A 21,483-nucleotide genomic window follows, 5' to 3' on the forward strand; every position below is an offset into this window, starting at 1 on the left:
CATTTTACTTTAAAGGGAAGCCGATTCATAATTCCTTGTTTCTACTGATTCTCAAACATTTTCTAACTGGAAAAACAGTATTCCAGACTATATAGGACGGATATAGAACGAGTCAAGCATTTCCGAGTTAATCTCGCCGGATCCTGGATAACTGCATCTCTGTTCATGGGTATGAGCCGGATAATTTTCAACTGTCAGACTATCCCCTTCTACCACAAATTTTTCTTGGACTAGTCGGGACTGGAACTCATGTTTCCAGAGTGAAAGGTCGATTACAGTATCAGTCAGTTAACTGTGAGCAAAAGTCAAACATTTTATTGAATTACCGGTATTTCCTCTGAAATTGGTACCATATGTCTAATCTAGAAGCCTCTAGTAAAATCCTACAGGTAAATTAGCCGTCCAAATTTTCTGTGATGTATCATGGGAGATTGACCCATTAAACCGAAACGATAATTTTAGCCGTAAAAGTGGTTGAGTTCAGAAAAAGTGTTTTGTCTAGCTCCTCGTTTACTTAAACTTATCATCTCCACGTTTCGGAACTGCATTCTGGTTCGAACTTAAAAGCAGTATTCTGTACTAAACTACAGCGGCCAGTCTCCTGCTCTGACATTTCTCTTGGAAAGAGAAGAGAGAACGAGAGAGAAAGATAGTGACCAGCATTGCCAACCTGTGGCGTTTTGAAGTTGTCAAAAGAACCTCGAAATTCCACTGTGAATGAAACTATTCTGCTAAATTTTAACCTTAAAACACTCTGGTTCGGTTTAAAGTAATGTTTTTAATTCTATTGTATTGTTACAAGACTTGAGTTCTGATATGCGAAGATTAATTCAATCGCAGTTTGCAATGCTGGGAGAGAGGCGGGCACTAGAGGTTAAAGTTGTCTGCTAGAGCCAACCTGCTATGAGCGTCTGATGTATTTAGCGCGATGTTGTCACTTCTTCTTTTATGCGGAGCACGTGGCGAACGAGTCGTTAGTTCTTTATGTTATAGTACAGGCGAAGTAGTTGTATTGTTTGTGCTTGAGCGATTTACGGTGCCTGTAAACTTTATTATTGATATAGTAATATGGCCAGTGGTTCGTCAGAATCGAAAAAGAAAAAAATCGGCTCCTTTAACAGCCAAAGTCATGAATTTATATATGCAGATTGTTAGTTTTTATTCTGTTATACTTATTTAGCTGTGTACATTAACGAAAGCTACGATCTACGTTTGTGTAAAATGATTTACATACGCGTTCGCAAGTTTTTTTTTTTGTGATCTGTGTGTACATTAACGAAGGATGTGATCTAAGTTATATGTAAAATGATTTATAGGCAAGCCTACGCGTTCGAATTATTTCTTATTCCGCGCCACAAAATCAGCCGGCGAGCGCGTGACAGTTTTCATTCTGCCTATACGTTTCGGCAACACTGTCTCCCTTGGTCACAAGAAACGTCAGGGCCGGAGAACGACCGGCTGTACTGTAGGAAGATTACCTACTTTTATGGGTTCGTTATGCTAATACCAATAGCCGGGTATGAGAGTTTCATAAAAGAAAGTGACTCCTCGAGTTCTCTTATAATACCCTGCACATGTAACAGTAAGCTGTTCCGAATTATTGACGAAATTAAGTCCTAACACGCAGTTCATTACCTAAAAGTATGCTTCTTAGCAAATGGTAACTATCTTTGAACAAATTATGGAATAGTGACCGAAAAAATGAAGTAATCCTGCAAAAAAAAAAAAAAAAAAAAAAAAAATTCTAAAGACCGTTCTTGTTTATCACAAATTCCAATTTGGCCTGTCAGGATTTGAACCCGAGTTTCCGACGTGGAAGTCAAGCGTTTTTTCTCTTTTGGCTGTCGGTACACCACAGAGACTAACTTTAAATCAACGAAAGAATGCTTTCGATGTTTTTTACATCTGTATTGTATGTGATATGTTTTCTTGTACTCTTATCAAATTTAGATATTATTACCAACTCATCAGACAGTGTGACATTAGTCCCCTCTGCGATTGAAAATTCTTCCAGGTGGCCACTTGCCATGCTATGAAGTAGATTTCTAACGCAAGACTTCTTAACTCTCCATCTAATATGAATCGTCTTGGCATTCACACATCTGGACACGATGTATTCAGCTACAAAACAGTTCACCAAGAATACATCGAGGCTTTGCACGGACTCGAGGTAGGGCAGAGGGTACCTTTCCTCGCAGTCCGCTAGGCCGAGATCGTCAGGGAATCCGAGGCTGGAGCAGTGTACGAAGTGAAGGTCGAGGAACCTCAGATACGGACAGTTTTCATACACGAACATCAAATTAATTCCACTGATGCCTTCCAGGTGAAGGCTCGTCAGCTGTGCTCCAATCTCTTGCAGCATTTCCTCTGCATCACTCACTGTTATGTCGATGAAGAATGGTCGCTCACAGAGTGCGAGACTGGTCAAACTCTTCAGAGTTTTCAAAGGAATCAAGCTGCAATCTATGGACAACGAAAGTGACAGGTAAGTAAGATGTATGAAGTTCTCTGAGAGAAGTCTGATATGTGTTGGGTCGTAAATTTCAAAACATGCTGAGAGTTTTGTGAGCAAAGTGCGGTATTTATTTCCTCCTGGAACGTCAGGCCCTGCAAACCCTATGAGTATGCCCTTAATGCCACGAGATATGCACGTGTCGCTTATATTGAGCTCTTCCAAGTGGAGAAACGTCACAATGAATTGAACACTCGCGTCTGTCACACGGACGGAATCGTGAATATCCAAGACTTTAAGTCCTTTACAAGATCCAGAGAGAACCTCCATAAGTATGTCCCAGCTTGAACTGTAGGAGAACTCTTCAAGGGCTTCCAGCTCACGTACTCCGTTCAAAAGACTCTCTTCGTTTACAAGTTCATAGCCTAGTCTTATAACTTTCAAATTCCTTAGTTTACTGAAAATGCCGTCACATATGATGGGTAAATTGCAACTCTCAAGACTCGTGGTGTCAAGCCTGGTTTCAAGCGAGTGGAAGATCGCACAGAGTACTTCCTCAGCTATTTGCTGGCACCAAGAACGGTAATCGGCGTGACGTTGCTTCGAAGAGGAAAATGTCAACTTGCAACAGGTTTTTGCGTTCCACTTTTTCTTTCCTCTCATGAGTAGGGCTACATTCCTGTAACCCTCTTTGAATTTACCGTGAAGCAAATCATAATATATGTCGTCCATGTACTTCAGGAGATTTATAGTCATGTCAGCGGCCAGAGATGGGGGAACGGTACTTTCTATTGCTTTCTCCAAACGCTTGCAGATGGGCTGGACGCAATAGGTTTTGAAGTTCTGACGCTCTGCGTGCTGTGGGAAAGTGACCAATAGTACGAGGAGGTCAGACACGTACTCGGAAACTGCTCCCAATGCCAAGGTGTGAAGACGGCTGGGATAAGCGTACAGAGCCATCCTGGAATGAAAGAAATGAGGACCACTTAGCTAAAGCCATTTATTAAAAAGGCTAGTCGCTATTTACTACATGCATGCATACATACATAAATACATACATGCATGCATACATACATTAATACATACATACATGCATGCATACATACATACATGCATTAATACATGCATACATACATACATACATTAATACATGCATACATACATGCATGCATACATACATACATACATTAATACATACATACATACATACATGTATACATTAATACATACATGCATACATACATACATTAATAGATGCATGCATACATACATACATGCATGCATACATACATACATTAATAGATGCATGCATACATACATGCATACATACATGCATACGTACGTACGTACATACATGCATACGTGCATGCATGCATACCTACATTAATACATGCATGCATACATACATACATACATACATACATACATACATACATACATACATACATACATACATACATACATACATACATACATACATAATTTTAATTGTAATTACTTCACCTTTCGTCAACGAAATAGGACATGTTCAAAACCAAGCAATCAGACTCATTACTGGTGGAATCAAAACAACTCCAATAGATTCTATGAGATTCCTCACTAATATTAACATCATCAAAATGACAATAGAAGAAAAAGCACTGATTCAATATGAAAAACTTATCAGATTACCAGGAAACAATTGGCAATCTTACAATCCTCTCTGTAGATTGAAAACTCGAAGAAGTTTCATATTCATTGTTCAAGAATTAAAACAGAAAATCAATATCCCGAATTTAAAAGACAACTTACAAATTAAACCAAACCATTTAACTCTATTAAATATAGAATATAATCTAAATTTAACAGAAGAAGTACTGAAATCAGAAGTAAACACTGAAGTACTGAAACAATTGTCTTTAGAGACAATTAATATTAGGTACCCTCCACAAAACTGGCTTCATTTATACACCGACGGATCCTTGATCTCCAGAGAACAAGGTGCCAGTGCAGGTGTTACGTGCTGTCTCTTCTCATTTTATAGATCTCTTGGATATGGAGCAACAAGTTTTGATGGTGAAATCATTGCAATAAGTGAAAGTCTCAGGAATCTTCTATGCCACATCAATAAATTTAAGAATGCAGGTATATTGTCAGACTCCAAAGCAGCTATTCTATCAATCGTCTCTAAACACACACCTTCATCTCAAACAGCAGAAATAACTAAAATGCTCTCTCAATTAATATCACTCATTAAAAGAATTGTATTCCAATGGATACCATCCTATTGTGGAATCCTGGGAAACGAGAATGCGGATTCTTTAGAAAAGAAGGGCAGCATTGCTACTTACAGCCCTGTTACTAAATCTACGTATTACTCTGTGGAAAGATTTATTAATTCGTCCACACCTGTGGAGTAACGGTCAGCGCGTCTGGCCGCGAAACCAGGTGGCCCGGGTTCGAATCCTGATCGGGACAAGTTACCTGGTTGAGGTTTTTTCCGGGGTTTCCCTCAACCCAATACGAGCAAATGCTGGGTAACTTTCGGTGCTGGACCCCGGACTCATTTCACCGGCATTATCACCTTCACTTCATTCAGACGCTAAATAACCTAGATGTTGATACAGCGTCGTAAAATAACCCAATAAAATTTATTAAATCTACATACTTAGACTTCAACAAACAAAATTTGATAACACAAGGGAAAAAATGGAACTCTCTGCATCAAAATCCACAGTTAATTCCCGATTTACCACGAAAATCGTCTGTAGCTGCATTCAGATTGGCAACAGGCCATGATTGTTTGGCCAAACACCTGCATAGAATTGGAATATATCAGTCCTCTAACTGCCCATTGTGCAACTCAAACCAAGAAATGGATTCGGAACACCTCAAAATCTGTGCTTCAGTGGCTGGCCATGATAATATCTTTCAAAAATATTGGAATGCAAGAGGTCAAATGACTTTATTGTCAAATGCCTGGCATTAGAAAACAACAACAACAATTTCTAAAAGACTTAGAAAATGAACATGTAAAATTTAGAGTTAGCGATGGAAGTGATGCAGAAATTGACTATAATGAATGATAAAGCAGTCTCAGACATTATTGACACTGAAAATGACCGTCATTATATTGAAACTACCAACACAATTCTCACAAGCAGAAATGGCGAAATTACTTACAGTATCGTTGAGCCAAAAGTTAGGAAACGGGCTTGCGGAGATATTCTGATGCAAAATGCGTCAATGCCGCGGAGAATAAGAAAAAAGTGACGTCAAGAAAAGAAGCTTTTTTGTGTTACATTACTAACAGAATTGAGAAGAATTACTGTATATGCGCATTACATTTGAATAAAATAAGTTCATATTTTTTAATAAGGATTCTTATTCACGGGCTATCTTTTCACGTTGAGAAATTCATGATATCTAGGCTAGTTTAGGCTCAATAAATTTCCTAAAAACAAATTTATTTATTCACATATTTGATTACATAATAAATGTTTTAGCTCATAATTTTCAAGATACTTAAAATTTCTCAACGTTGTATCTCAAATAATACCCTACATGGACAACTACGAACATTTTAATTGATTTTGGTGAAAACGGCATGCGTCTGGAGCATTTTTAACATCAAAAATGTATCTACATTAAGATTATTATTTTAGTCCTACAGAATATATCTGTTATGGTAACAATTAATAGTCCACACCTGTGGAGTAACGGTCAGCGCGTCTGGCCGCGAAACCAGGTGGCCCGGGTTCGATTCCCGGTCGGGGCAAGTTACTTGGTTGAGGTTTTTTCCGGGGTTTTCCCTCAACCTAATATGAGCAAATGCTGGGTAACTTTCGGTGCTGGACCCCGGACTCATTTCACCGGCATTATCACCTTCATCTCATTCAGACGCTAAATAACCTAAGCGGTTGGTAAAAGCGTCGTAAAATAACCTACTAAAAAAAATAAAAACGGTTAATATTTTAAGAGAAAATTCGCTCCGGCGCACAGTGTGTAATTTCAAGCAGCTAGCCTGCCAAAAATCAATTTTCACACCCTGTCTTTAATGCTAAATTCTTATATAGACGTGTTTATAACACTCCAAAGTATACTATCCAAGTGTAGACAGATATTACATTTGTTAGGGGACCCTCACAACAGAGCGAAAGTTGCATGTCTCCGATAAGATCATTTAAGCTGCAGAGGCGGGCGCGAAGTATGTGTTTGGACGGTGCAAAGTGGTGAAGTTAGTACAGTATTTTTTCTAATACAGAGTGTGGATATATTATAAGAAGGTATGAACTTACATATAAGCTAATTTTCGTGACAAAAATTATTATTTTATTGTCTAGAATAAGTGTCTGGATAAACATGTGCAAAGAGTTTGAGTTTTACCTTATTATATGACTTCGAGTTGACTTTTGAAAGGTGTAGCCCTCTATCAACACGATAAAATTTTGTAGAGATATTCATTATACTTTTCTGAATACGACGTCGTGATTTTTTTTTCTGCAAACAGTTGCATGCAGAGTAGCTATTAATTTTTTCAGACACCATGCGCTCCGTAATCCGGAGAGCTGTTTTCCAGATGTGGAACAAGAGCGAGAGAAAAGTGAAATTCTCAAATATAATTGAACATTTTGGTCTCAAAAATTACTCTGAAGATATTTTACAGTCAATAAAAAATGAATTAAATTTCAATGCTCGAAAATTCGATTACGGTGGGAAAAATACAGCATAAATGAGAAAAATTTCTTAAAATATAATGCGCAATGTTTGAACCAAGATGCAAAGTCTGAGAATAAAATATATAATACTTTGCTATCTACTACAAAACAATTTCAATTTGAGTCTGCCAGTACAAGTATTCGAGGACGTCCACCTTTTACTTTTCGGAGAACTGAGCGAAAGATCAAAACGGAAAAAACTAGTCCACTTTTTAAAGAAAGATCGCCAGAAGAAAAGCTTTCTGCTGCACAAATGAGCTTCAGAACTTCTAGGAAAAGAGATGCGGCCAATATTGTAGGAGAGCTTTCACTTGCATCACTTCAACGTGCGACAAAATGGAGGAAAAAAACGTGAAAATTTATTTTGCAGGAACGACCAACAATTGCCACCTAATAAGGGTCTCTCTTTGATTACTGATTTACAGTTGACCTCTAATCAATATAAAGAATTAAGGGAACTGCAAGATCTTGTAACAGTTAATTTAGATCCACCGTTTTATTTATTGCGAAACATTGAAGATAGGATAGGTTCAGGCAGGAAATGGGACTACTTGTTGACATGATAAAACAAAGCAGTCGCAATAAAAACGATGCTAATACCGCAAGAATATTTTTCAGGGACGTTTCCACTTTCGCATATATTACGGGAATAGATGGAAATCTAATAAGTCGTTTACACACTTCATAATATCAGAAACATTTTTCTTACGGTATTGCAATACTGATGAACGGGCACTTGACATGTATGCAAGGGAGACACGAGAATTATATTTATGCTTGCACAAATAGTATTATATGCCTATAACCCTTCGCAAACTCTTGGCTATTATACTTACTGGCAAACTACCCGAGGAAGCCCAGGAAACGAGGAGCAAATACTATATTAGACTTTTCACAGAAGTCTTCGCAAGAAAAACATCAAGAAAGACACAAATACCGATCTTTAACTCAGGCTACTTATTTCTTTGGACCCTTACATCACCAGCTTAAGGAAATTAAGAAGAGAAAATCGCGGTCGATTTTAATTGTAGTGCTGCAGTTCTCTCCGAGCCTCCATTACTCGGTCTGCCAAAGGAGAGACTAGCAGTGAGGATACAGATTCTGATGGGGATGCTTCTGACGTCTGAACGAGTAAGATATGTACCAATACAACGTACTTTCTTCAAATCAATTCGGTTTTAGAAATAAACTTGGCACAGATGACGCTATTTCATGTGTTACAAACAAAATCACATGTGAGTTAGACCGAGGGAATAAATGCTTGGGTATATTTTTGGATATTCGAAAAGCATTTGATACCGTTAACCATGATACTTTATTAGAGAAATTAAACTTGTTAGGCATTAATGGTCATGTTCTAAGTTTATTTAAGTCATATTTGAATAACAGAAATCAAGTAACTAAAATTGATAATGAATTTAGTTTTACTCAAAACATAAAAGTAGGGGTCCCTCAGGGCACAGTTCTTGGTCCAATTTTATTCTTGATTTATATAAATGATTTGTTATTAACAGATTTACGCAAATATAATGGGGTTATATATTCATATGCGGTTGATACCGTAATTCTTTTTGGTGAACAATCTTGGGAAGGCACTTATATTAACGCGAATAATGGATTACAGGTAATTAAAGAGTGGTTTGATTCAAACGCTCTTTCCTTAAATACATCCAAAGCAACTGTTGTTCCATTTTCACTAAGGTCCAGTGGTCTTCAATCTTCCTTTAGGCTCAAAATTCATCATTCAGATTGTTCTTCTCAAAATTGTAAATGTCCCATATTAACAGAATCCTCAGAAGTTAAGTATTTAGGCATTACGATCGACCAACACTTACTATGGAACAAATATGTTACATATTTATGCAATAGATTACGTAAAACAATTTATATCTTTGTTATACTTCGGTCATATTTACCAATTAATATTTTACGTCTCATTTATTTACCTTTATTTCAATCCATTCTCCAGTATGGAATTTTAGGGTGGGGAAATGCTTGTAATTCTAATCTCACTCCACTAATACTTATTCAGAAAAGAATCATTAAAATATGCCTTAATAAACCAATTGATTACTCATCTGAGCTTTTGTTTACTGATTTTAATGTTTTGAAAATTAAACAGATTTATTATATTGCCTTATTAATCTTCATACATAAAAACCGTAATAAATTCAAATTGTATCATCATAAATATGGAACTAAAAGATCCGATTTTATACGACTAGAGGAACCAAAGTGTTTCACAAGCACAGCTCTGAGCCATGGTACCTACTTTGGTCCAAGGTTATACAATAAAATAATTGATAAATACCAAAATTTGGAAAATTTTAGTATCAGGAATTTCAAAAATAGCGCTAGGAATTTAATTTTTAAAGAAAATATATTGATTTAATATGCATATGTACTTGTATGACTTAAATTGTTAAAATTGAAATTGTATTTTTAAATTTAATTTATTCCTGTAATTTTTTTTTCTTGACCCAGTTTGTGTCAAAAAATTATCTTTGTGTTTATCTTTGTGTTTAGATATCTCCCTGAGCACGAGTTTTTTACTCCTTCAGGAAAGAACTAAGATTGTATTTCTTCAATGTTATTTTATTAACAATAAACAATAAACAATAAACAATAATCCTTCGTGTTACGCTTTCAATTTTAAGCGCATTCCACATTATGAACATTAACTTATTTTTTTTACTCAAATCGATTTTTTTTACAATATTACTAATTTTATTTTGTGTAAAAATAATTGCTATCTTGATTTTCATTATTAAAAAGCAGTTGTGGCAAGAAATAAAAGGTATTGGTATTAGTTTACCCCTAATAGCGTTAATTCAGAGGCTATATAAAGATTGTCAAGCTGCTGTTAAGATAGGAAAAAGGTTATCAGCTGCCTTCTGTACAACGAATGGCTTGAGACGAGGCTGTAGCATATCCCCTAACTTGTTTAATAGTAATATACGTTACAAGAGCGGTATGTTGACGTTTTCATGGTCGAGGAAAAGATTGAAAAAGCGAAACGTAGTTGAGCTTTTTTAATTTCCGAGAACATGAAAACGTCAACATACCGCTCTTGTAACGTATATTACTATTGTGCGAGATCGTGCGTATTTGCTTGTTTTCCGCACAGAACCAATACGCGGTAAGTGTGAAATACCATATTCAGTATGCCCAACGTAACACACATAACAATTTCCCTCTTCTTACCGCTTAAGCGCGACATTCATTTCACTGCTTTAGGCTTTTAACATATTATTTTTAGAGACGTTTAACATAGTAATAATTATAAATTGGAAACTTACCACTGCAATTTCACCTAAATTGCAATGTTAATTATTGTTTTTAAATATTTGCAAAAATTAAGTAAATTCTACTACTCCACGAAACTTATTGCATTCCTTATACAAGTAACATTAAGGAAGCCATGAAAAAATCAACAAGATTCCAGATGCCGATGTTATTTCTGCAATATGTTAAATGAATAATATTGTTAAAATATTAAAATGAAAAATAAATCATTACATAACCTTACGTTTGTTTTAAGTTCGCATTTATAGACTGGGGGAAAAAAAAGACAGACGTATATCATGGCCTGCTGGAGTAGGCCTATAGTAAACACAGAAAACATTTTATAGCAACAATGTTGAAGAAAGATATTTTTGTTTTCCGAAGTTGCCGTCATTAAACAGAAACCAACATGGAGATTTCATTGCAACTAGTTAGAAATTCGTCTTTCAGGTATGTAATAAACGATCTTCGCACAAAATAATGTACGATACACGAGCGGTATGTTTGTTTTCATGTTCTCGGAAATTAAAAAAGCTCAACTACGTTTCGCTTTTTCAATCTTTTCCTCGACCATGAAAACGTCAACATACCGCTGTTGTAACGTATATTACTATTGTGCGAGATCGTGCGTATTTGCTTGTTTTCCGCAAATACGCACGATCCCGCACAAAATATATATCCAGCAGATACTGAAGCAGTGGAATAATTCACGTCGAGGAATGGGAATTCCAGTTGGAAATGAGACAGTGCACTCGCTGCTATTAGCAGACGATCAGGTGATAATTGCGCAATGTCGAGAAGATGCAAAATTTATGGTAAGGAAACTCCTTGAAGCATTTGAAGCAAGGGGACTGAAAGTTAATATGATTAAAACCGAATACCTGGTGATAGGTGGAGATGGACGAAATATAAAGTTGCCCTAAGGAATAATTGGATGCACTTATGCAATATGGAACCAAGTCCAAAATACAGCTTTTGAGCTGCAGTTGTTTTAGCAAATCGTTACAAATAAAATTCTACATCAATACTATTACGAAAGTAACGATTGCATTATTAACATTCAGAAATGCTCTTTCAGATCAATGGTGTAGCTCGCATCAGTATTTGACTCACACAGAGTAGAAGGTCAACATTGGAGTTGGTTCCATACTACTTATTGCAAAAATGGATATTGGCACTTGGTTCCTTCTTGTGTGATTCAAATGAGAGAGAGATGAGGCAACATTCTAGTTCAAATCCATGTTTAACACTTTATTATTGGAAAACTAAACATCCGAGACACTAATTGTGGGATCACAAATAAAATTAAAAAAATATATATATATTCATTAGCATTTGTTCATACATTGACTTATCATTTCAAGGTGAAGTCAAGGAGACCATTGATTCCATCAACATCTTCTTGTCCACATCTGTGGAGTAACGGCTAGCGCGTCTGGCCACGAAACCAGGTGGCCCAGGTTCGATTCCCGATCGGGGCAAGCTTTATTTTATTTTATTTTAGTAGGTTATTTTACGACGCTTTATCAACAGCTGAGATTATTTAGCGTCTGAATGAGATGAAGGTGATAATGCCGGTGAAATGAGTCCGGGGTCCAACACCGAAAGTTACCCAGCATTTGCTCATATTGGGTTGAGGGAAAACCCCGGAAAAACCTCAACCAAATAACTTGCCCCGACCGGGAATCGAACCCGGGCCACCTGCTTTCGCGGCTAGACGCGCTAAACGTTACTCTACAGGTGTGGACTCGGGGCAAGTTACCTGGTTGAGGTTTTTCCGGGGTTTTCCCTCAACCCAATATGAGCAAATGCTGGATAACTTTCGGTGTTGGACCCCAGACTCATTTCACCGGCATAATTACCTACATCTCATTCAGACGCTAAATAACCTCAGCTGTTGATAAAGCGTCGTAAAATAACCTACTAAAATAAAAATTCATTGGATTTTCTTCTGCAGTGACATATTCGACACCTAAACATCTTCGGTTCTACAAATAATGTAATATAATATATTATAATATAATATAATATAATATAATATAATATAATATAATATAACATAACATAACATAACATAACATAACATAACATAACATATAATATAATATAATATAATATAATATAATATAATATAATATAATATAATATAATATAACATAACATAACATAACATAACATAACATAACATAACATAACATAACATAACATAACATAACATAACATAATATAATATAATATATCACTCCTATTAGCAAAAAATTGTATTCAAACTCCCATATTTACACAAAACAAACATGGGAAGTGACAGCTTGGAATTGGTTCTAAATTGCAAAACACAGCACTATGGATTCTGGTTTTGGTGATTGGTTCAGATCTCTCTATAGAGCAGCACGTTACAGATAGGAGTTGGTTCTATTTTGTATAAGAAACTATAAACATTAAGACACATTTTGCAATAGAAATCCAGATATTCATAAAATGGTGGTTGGTTCCATATTGCATAAGTGCATCCAATTAAAATAGTGAAGGGGTTTAAATATTTGGGGTCGGTTTTGCATGAGACTGGAAATTGTAAAGCGGATATAGATTATAGGATAATCCAGGGTAGAGGAGCAATAAAGATGTTGAATGGAGTGCTATGGAGCAGGAAATAATAATGCAAACGAAAAAGAGAATTCTTGAGGCTATAGTGGAAAGTATACTGACATATGGGGCTTAAGGTTGGAGTCTATCGGAAGGCCAAAAAAGTAAGATACAGGCAGTTGAAATGGACGGTATGAGAGGTGCTAGAATATCCAGGCTGGAAAAGAGAAGAAACGAGGATGTTAGAAGGATAATGAACACGGAAGAATCGGTGATTGCAAGAATTGAGAATAGACAACTTCAGTGGTATGGTCATATAAGGAGGATGGATGAGGGGAGGTGGCCAAACGTGCTACTTCAGTGGTCTCCAACTGGTAGAAGGAAACGAGGAAAGCCTAGAAATTCATGGAGGGCTGGAATATTGAGGATGATGAATGATAGGGGATTAAATGAACAGGATTGGAATGACAGACGCAGATGGAAAATGGGAATAAAGGGTAACCACTGAGAAGTGGAGAGGCCTCAAAAGTAAAAGTAAGTAAAAACTTATCCACTTCAATAATTGAAGGTACATACCAACTTTTATGTAAATTGAACGATTTGTTTTCGAGAAATGATTTTTGGCGGGCTAGACTCGCTAAATTACACACTGTGCGCCGTCGGAGAAGTTGACAATAAAAAATGTCAACATACATGCCCAACTTCGAGTCAGGCCACAAAGGGAAAAAGACTGGAGGAGAGGAGTTCGATCCGGTGGTGTGGATTGAACTTCGGCGTAGCTCAGTGGTGAGAGCGCTTGTTACGTAGAACCAAGTATCCGGGTTCGATCTCCGGCGCCGGAGCGAATTTTTCTCCTATAATATTAATTATTAATCAAAAATGTACTTTCGAGAAAAATGTAAGTTTGTGAAAAGAGATACAATACTGACATATCGAGCAGGCCTGTATAGAAATCACTTCTGGGCCTCAAAGAAGGTCGTAGAGGCAAGAAACCGCGTAGTGTCATCTTCCTAAGTGCCGAAGAATATTTTCGTACAAAAAAACCGAAAACTGATTTATTTTTAATTTCTGTAAAAAAAAATAATCTCATAGTGTCCCTTAAAAGCTAAGTTACTATAACACCGAAAGAAATACGTAAAATTATATGTATGAAACTTAATTATCATTTATCACTGGGGATATCGTTCCGAAAGTATGTGTCATTAGATACGGAATACACTGACGCAACCATGGTTGTACCATATGGCACCTCTCACGTTTAGACAGACTTACAATATATTCATTTAAAATCACTGAAATCGTTTTATATGGCAATTAAAACTAGCTCAGTTATTAGCTATCATTTTAGAAAATCCATTTGTAGAAAGCAATGCTTGAAATGTACATTTAGGCATCCCGATAGGCCTATAAATTATTTCAATAACAAAATTATTTTATACCGCCGAAAAAAAAATCTTTATGTAAAACATACACAAAATTGAGATATTATTCCAAAATTGGAGCCGATGTCTCAATTGGACGGAGTTACGCAATAATAGACCAACCGACAATTTGAAAAAAAAATTATTCACACAAATTTGTTGATGGCAGGCTAATTTAACTCGGAAAAAATCAAGAATGCGATACCTGAATTCTGCTGCTATTTATAAGCAAACATTCTTTTATTGCATAAAATTCATTTATTTATTTTGCATTGAAATATTAATTCAACTGCTGGTCTCTTATTAAAAATCAGTTAGCCTTTTTTGGTATTATTTGTGCTATTTTTTTTTGTAATAGTATGAATATTATAATACTTCTTGCATAAAATGTTTTATATATAAAAAACAGATTTATTTCAATGGCCAATATCTCGAACAGGTTTTTGACGCTTGAATCACTATTGCTAATCACTGCCCGATTACCCTACACGTAATGCGTTCTTTCATTAGCTTGATATCATTTTTCATTATAGCCTATAAATTTAGTAAATTCAAACTATAAAAGGTGTCGTCATTAAGTTTAAAATATTTAAATGTTTTCTTTCTTCTGTATTTCTTGAAACTCGATCATTCAAGTGTTATTATAAAATAATAATACGAAATGAAACTGCTGGCCACAAAAAAATATAGCCCATGTTAGATATCACGCCTTTACGAAACGTTAAATTCAATTGAAATGATGTAGTCACCAAATTTAACTGAACTTTCTCTATACAGCTTTCCAATAAATAATTGTAGCTACTAAAGAAATATGAATTTATCTACAAAAATACCGATATGAAAGTCACATGCAGGAAGGAGTTTTACTTGGTTTATCTACGTGTATCGGCTAATTTCGAACATGATTGTGATAAGTAGAGTGCTGATTTATATGCACTAAAACTAGTGAAAATATGCATGCATTTATGCAGTAAAAACGTTCTAAATATGTTCTAAAAATTGAGAAATTGCACCAAAAATGTGTTGATTTTCAATGAAATTCACAATTTTCTCATAAATTTATTCAAGTAATATGTCATCATCAATAACAGTCTTGGATTAGCCTCCTGGCCTGTTCCGCTTCCAGAAGAAAGTTGGTCTTTCCATCTCTTCCTTGGTCTTCCGATGTCTCGTTTTCCGTGAGGTGTATAGTTCAATAGTCTCTTGGGTAAGCTATTGTTGGGCATTCTTAATACATGTTCATACCAGTTGTTGCAGTAAGATTCTATAGTATCCGTAATGGCGGTGATATTCAATTCTGCTCGGATGTCAGAGTTCCTTTTATGGTCGTAAAGAGTACATCCTGCAAGAGGTCTTAGCAATCGCATTTCAGCAGCTTCTATTCTTCGAAGTTGTCCTTTCGTTAATGACCATGTCTCTGGTCCACATAGGCTAATAATTCCGGAACTGCCATAACTTTATAGAATTTCAAAATTGTTTCTGGTCGAACTTTCCTCAATAGAATTGATTTGATTGTTCTTAAGAGTTGCTGAAATTTGGCAAGTTTAATATCTACGTCCCTGGAGTTTATATAAGAAAGATTGCAGCCTAGATAGTTGAATGTGTTGACTTGTTCTATACAATTATTATTGATTGCAAATTTGGATCTTATATGGTTCTTTCCTTTAAAGTAATGAATTAAATATAAAAATGGAATGACGTTATTCTTCCATTGAATTTATTTCATAATTCAATTATAATTAAGCCTACTTACATAGTTACCATTAATCATTATATTCATTACTAGTCGTACCCGTGCGCTCCGCTGCACCCGTTAGAAATAAATATAAAGTAATTACATAATTAAAATAGGACATTTGATCCAGGGAACATTCGTGTTTGATAGAAGGATAAATCGTTTAATATGTTACTTAATTTAAATTGTGTCTAAATAATTAAAATGTGATCATTTCGGTCCACAGAGCACTCATTTGGTGCAATGACAATTCCTTTAACATGTTTCTTAATTGTTATTACATGCAACCATAGTTTAATGAACATTGACATCATTTAGATTTAATATGTATACTTTATTTTACTTGCAATATGTTTCCATTGAATTATGGTAATAACTTAATTTTAACCCTTGTTTTCTACGTATTGAGTAAATGGCGTTTGGCCCACTATGGTTCTGAACCCTTCAAATAACTTAAATTATATTATATAATATTACATATTATATTATATTATATTATATTACATCAGAAGTTACTGTAATAACATTATAGCATTATGTCCATCTAGAGAAACTACACTTTCCAATGGTGAAATAATAATTAATTATACAACTCGGTTAATTTAGCTTCCGATATTACTTCATACAAACACAGAAACATTCTCTGTAGGCTATCTTTCATAGCTTTCGATTGTTGCTGTCCAAGGCTCCTTATATACGGAGTCATTTGTTTTTTATTTCATTATACGGCCTTAGATGGTTGTTATTTTAATTTTAAAACTCATTTATCTCATTAAATATCAGTCCTATCAAACTTTTTGTAGGAATAAAACTTATCGTAAATTATTTTTAAAGAAATTTTTGTTATGTAACATTTTTCACAAAAATCAATAATAAGCGAGATATTTCGATTTATTTAATTCAGGCCCCCTTATAACCCCCCTTTTAAATAATGTCGTATAGCCTAAAATCTAAATTACAACGAACTTAATTTATATTTCAATTTTCATCGAAATCCGTTCAGCCATTATCGCGTGAAAAGGTAACAAACATACATACAGACAGACAGACAGATATACAAACAAAAATTTCAAGAAAGCGATTTTCGGTTTCAGGGTGGTCAATTATAGGACCAATTAATTTTGGAAAATCGAAAATTACCAGAAAAATTTCGGCTACAGATTTATTATTGTTACAGATATCAAATATAATTCACCAATTACTTCATGATCATTTCATCAATTATTTTTGTTACAATACACAACTAAAAATTTTCTGGCAAAGAAAGATTGAACTTACTGTAAACAATATAACAAAAAAATATTTACTGCAGAGTTATATTGATAGTATAATATAGTAAAGATTTATAATAAAATTAACTCACATTTTTGTCACAGTCTTGGCAAAGGACAATTTTGCCATCCGTTGATAATGTGAGATTCCCTTCAATCCAGTGTTTAAGCAAATATGTTTTGCTACTTTTTTCCATCGGCATTATATCTGTTCATTCACACTTACAAAATGACAGTTATCAAGAAACTGACAAGAATTTAAACCATAGAGAAAGAATAAAAAAAGGAATTCCGACCACCAATAAACTGTCTATTGTTGGAAGTACGTTTTTGGTGCTTTCCCTTGATGCATTAGTTTTGCTTACTGACTTGTAAAGATTTATAACTGCTGAACAGTGTTACTGCGGCACCGTTTCAGACACAAAAAAGTGCCGGTTTGGGTGTAAAAAATATTGAATTGTCTTGAAACTTAAACTTGTGTTTCCAGTTTGATTAAATGTCATTCTCATAGTTATGGAACAATTTTAAAATTTCAACGATTACGAATGATTGTCGTTGCATTGGATTAGAGAGTTTCAAACAATGAACACTTACCTCCACATATGCAGAACACATCACAAATGCTAACCACACCTACAGAGACATCAACACAGACATGGAAATACTACACATTCAACCAAAAAGCCAGAAACTAAACACACTAGAATAATATGAAATATACAGACACACAAAAACACACCCCAATGAAATTCTCAACACACAACTCAATTTCAGAACACACACACTCTTTGACTCCACTTTACACCACACGAACACACCCTCACAGGAAACAAAACAAGAGGCGCCAAGACCAGCAACGTCCAGTTCTGAAGATGACCCATAATAGGTCGAAACATGTAAACAAGGTACGTTAGAATTTAACACAAGAAAGTTTTATCATACATATTCCGAAGTGATACAGTGTTAAAAGTTGTGTAATCACACTTAATATTTAAATGTAGGTTTGAGAGTCATTCATCAGTAACGATCCTCGTGTAAAAAGTGTAATATATGCATCCATATGCAAATATTTGAAAAAATAGGGGCCTATGCACTATAAAAATTCCCTCGTTGATTCCCTATAGCATGAAAAACACATTCCTTTCGTACATGCATATATTTAACCTTCAAAGAATAAAACATGCAAATATGTCAAAATTCGCCCTCTTGTGATGATTAGGGACCGGATTTTTATGTAATTACATATTATATTCGACCTAACCGTATATAAATAACAAATCTTTGCGAATTTTGTAATTACCATTAATATATTAAAATTTGATACTATATATTTTTACATATTTACCCCTCTTTACATATTATGACTTGGTATTAGATAAATCTACATATTTAGTTTTTTTGGGTTATTTTACGACGCTGTATCAACATCTAGGTTATTTAGCGTCTGAATGAAATGAAGGTGATAATGCCGGTGAAATGAGTCCGGGGTCCAACACCGAAAGTTACCTAGCATTTGCTCATATTGGGTTGAGGGAAAACCCCGGAAAAAACCTCAACCAGGTAACTTGTCCCGACCGGGATTCGAACCCGGGCCACCTGGTTTCGCGGCCAGACGCACTGACCGTTACTCCACAGGCGTGGACTTCAGGGGTTTTATTCATTTCTACTTCACTAAAAGAAAAAAAAAACTTCTGCTGGGGAAATTTACAATTTGAAATACACAGAATTAAAAAAAACTTTTTACTTACCCAAGAAGGGATATAATTGTTCTGCATACGTCTTAACAAGCCGTTCCCATGCAATTTGCAACCTTACCCACCCTCTTCCTAATCCTTCCAGGGAAAACCCGTGTCAAGTCTGGCATGAGCCGCAATAAAGTAGCCGACTTTTGAAAAGAAGCTGGAGTAAAGGAACAGACTGGAAATATGTTGAAAGATTAAAATAAACAGCTTTTCAGGTTATTGCTTGACCTCTTTACTTTAAATTTAGTAGACCTATACGGAAATGGGATTTTTCGAGCAATTAGAAAGTATGGTTCTCGGCTGGAATAATCCTACCCTTCTGAATGAGACAGGAATGTCACTTTTCAAACAACAGTTTGTAAATGCCTATAGTTTGAGGTTTTAGTAGGTACTTTGTTTGTTACAGGGAGCAGCTAAAATGCATGTGTCCCACATCTCCTCTTATTTTCTCCTAATCCAGTAAAGCGAAACAGTGCTTGCAGTACTGTTGTGGCATTGATTTCACTCAGTTCTCTAGTTTTAGTACTTACAGTATAAAGTGCAAGTGAGTTTATCTATTGCTTTTAACTAACTAAAATGGCCTCTGTACCTTCAGCCCTAACGACAAAAATAAAATCATGGATTGCGATGGACGAAGCTTTCACTACAGATGGAAAAATAGTAATGTGTCAAGTGTGCGGTAAAAAAGTCGGGTGCTCTATGAAATCACAACTGGAAAGTCTTAACCTATCCTATACCTGCCAGATATTGATATTAAATATTTTCATGATTTTACATATTTTGGTACATATTCAGCTTATATTTCTTACATAAATATGTACATACTTAACACCAAATTACATAAAAATCCGGTCCCTAGTGATAAGTAACGCCCATCAGGAGTAAAACATTTAATTTGTAACTCCGTTAAAATATAAAACATGTCAATTTGCATAGACTTATAACGAAGGCATTGTATCCATTAACTTTTGTCACGTTTATTAGCGTGGCAACATGTTTCTCATCGCTTTTAAGTCACGAGGAAAACCTAGTAGATAGGTTGGTTGAAGTAAGAGACATGTCACTTCCTGTTTGTGTAATTTTAAGAGTAAACGCTAACACATTATTGTAACATTAACAAAATACTTACCTCGTGTCGGTGTGTGTAAACGCTAGCCGGTACTATTCGACTGCTCGAATCGATAATATTGACGCTTGTCGAGACGGTATTGACTTAATAGCGTGTGAGCAATGTTGCCAACGTAGCTGCTATATATATCCGTAACCTTCGTCTCGAAATATCCCTCGCTGTTCGGGCAATTTAATTTTAACGACAAAAGCTGCATTCCTTGTCATCACTGGCTCCGCGCAATACATTTTTAGCCGACAGAAATGTGTTCACTCTCATAACTAGACGTGGGAGTTCTACCGAATAGTTAGAACACATGCAAGGTTGTAATAACACGTTTCACGGATTGTTATAAGTGAATTCAATAGTTCCAAAACTTACATTGTCCACTTTTTCAATTTTTCAGATATTTAAGAAAAACTGTTTCACCATATTGTCTGTTGAATCTTAAAATAGAATTGTGTTGTTTTGAAAAATATTATACTAAAAACAAATATATCGAAGTGAAAATCAGGGTAATATCACAGTCTAATATATACAGTCACAAACCTCAATACGTAGTAAATATGCATCCATAGATAGTTGCTAACTACTAGGATTGCTACCATCGCCTCAATGCGAAATAGTACCGGCACAGTCTATGCGTTTCCAATTCACTGCGGGCTAAAGCAAGGAGATGCACTATCACCTTTACTTTTTAACTTTGCTCTAGAGTATGCCATTAGGAAAGTCCAGGATAACAGAGAGGGTTTGGAATTGAACGGGTTACATCAGCTGTCTATGAGGATGACGTGAATATGTTAGGAGAAAATCCACAAACGATTAGGGAAAACACGGAACTTTTACTGGAAGCAAGTAAAGCGATAGGGTTGGAAATAAATCCCGAAAAGACTAAGTATATGATTATGTCTCGTGACGAGAATATTGTACGGAATGGAAATATAAAAATTGGAAATTTATCTTTTGAAGAGGTGGAGAAGTTCAAATATCTGGGAGCAACGGTAACAAATATAAATGATACTCGGGAGGAAATTAAACACAGAATAAATATCGGAAATGCGTGTTATTTTTCGGTTGAGAAGCTTTTGTCATCCAGTCTGCTGTCGAAAAATCTGAAAGTTAGAATTTATAAAACAGTTATATTACCGGTTGTTCTGTATGGTTGTGAAACTTGGACTCTCACTTTGAG

General features: G+C 35.4%; 1 protein-coding gene across 1 annotated transcript; it reads right to left on the minus strand.

Moving 5' to 3' along the window:
• Positions 1-1,736: 1,736 nt before the first annotated feature.
• On the minus strand, positions 1,737-20,358 carry LOC138702186 (uncharacterized). The gene is made up of 2 exons (XM_069829791.1): positions 20,316-20,358; positions 1,737-3,413 (listed from the first exon to the last, which is right to left on the minus strand). Exon 2 carries the CDS (start codon positions 3,410-3,412, stop codon positions 1,868-1,870), a length of 1,545 nt encoding a protein of 514 aa, XP_069685892.1. The 5' UTR covers position 3,413; positions 20,316-20,358; the 3' UTR covers positions 1,737-1,867.
• Positions 20,359-21,483: the final 1,125 nt, after the last annotated feature.

This window comes from Periplaneta americana, chromosome 6, assembly GCF_040183065.1.
Source record: "Periplaneta americana isolate PAMFEO1 chromosome 6, P.americana_PAMFEO1_priV1, whole genome shotgun sequence".
Taxonomy (NCBI): domain Eukaryota; kingdom Metazoa; phylum Arthropoda; class Insecta; order Blattodea; family Blattidae; genus Periplaneta; species Periplaneta americana.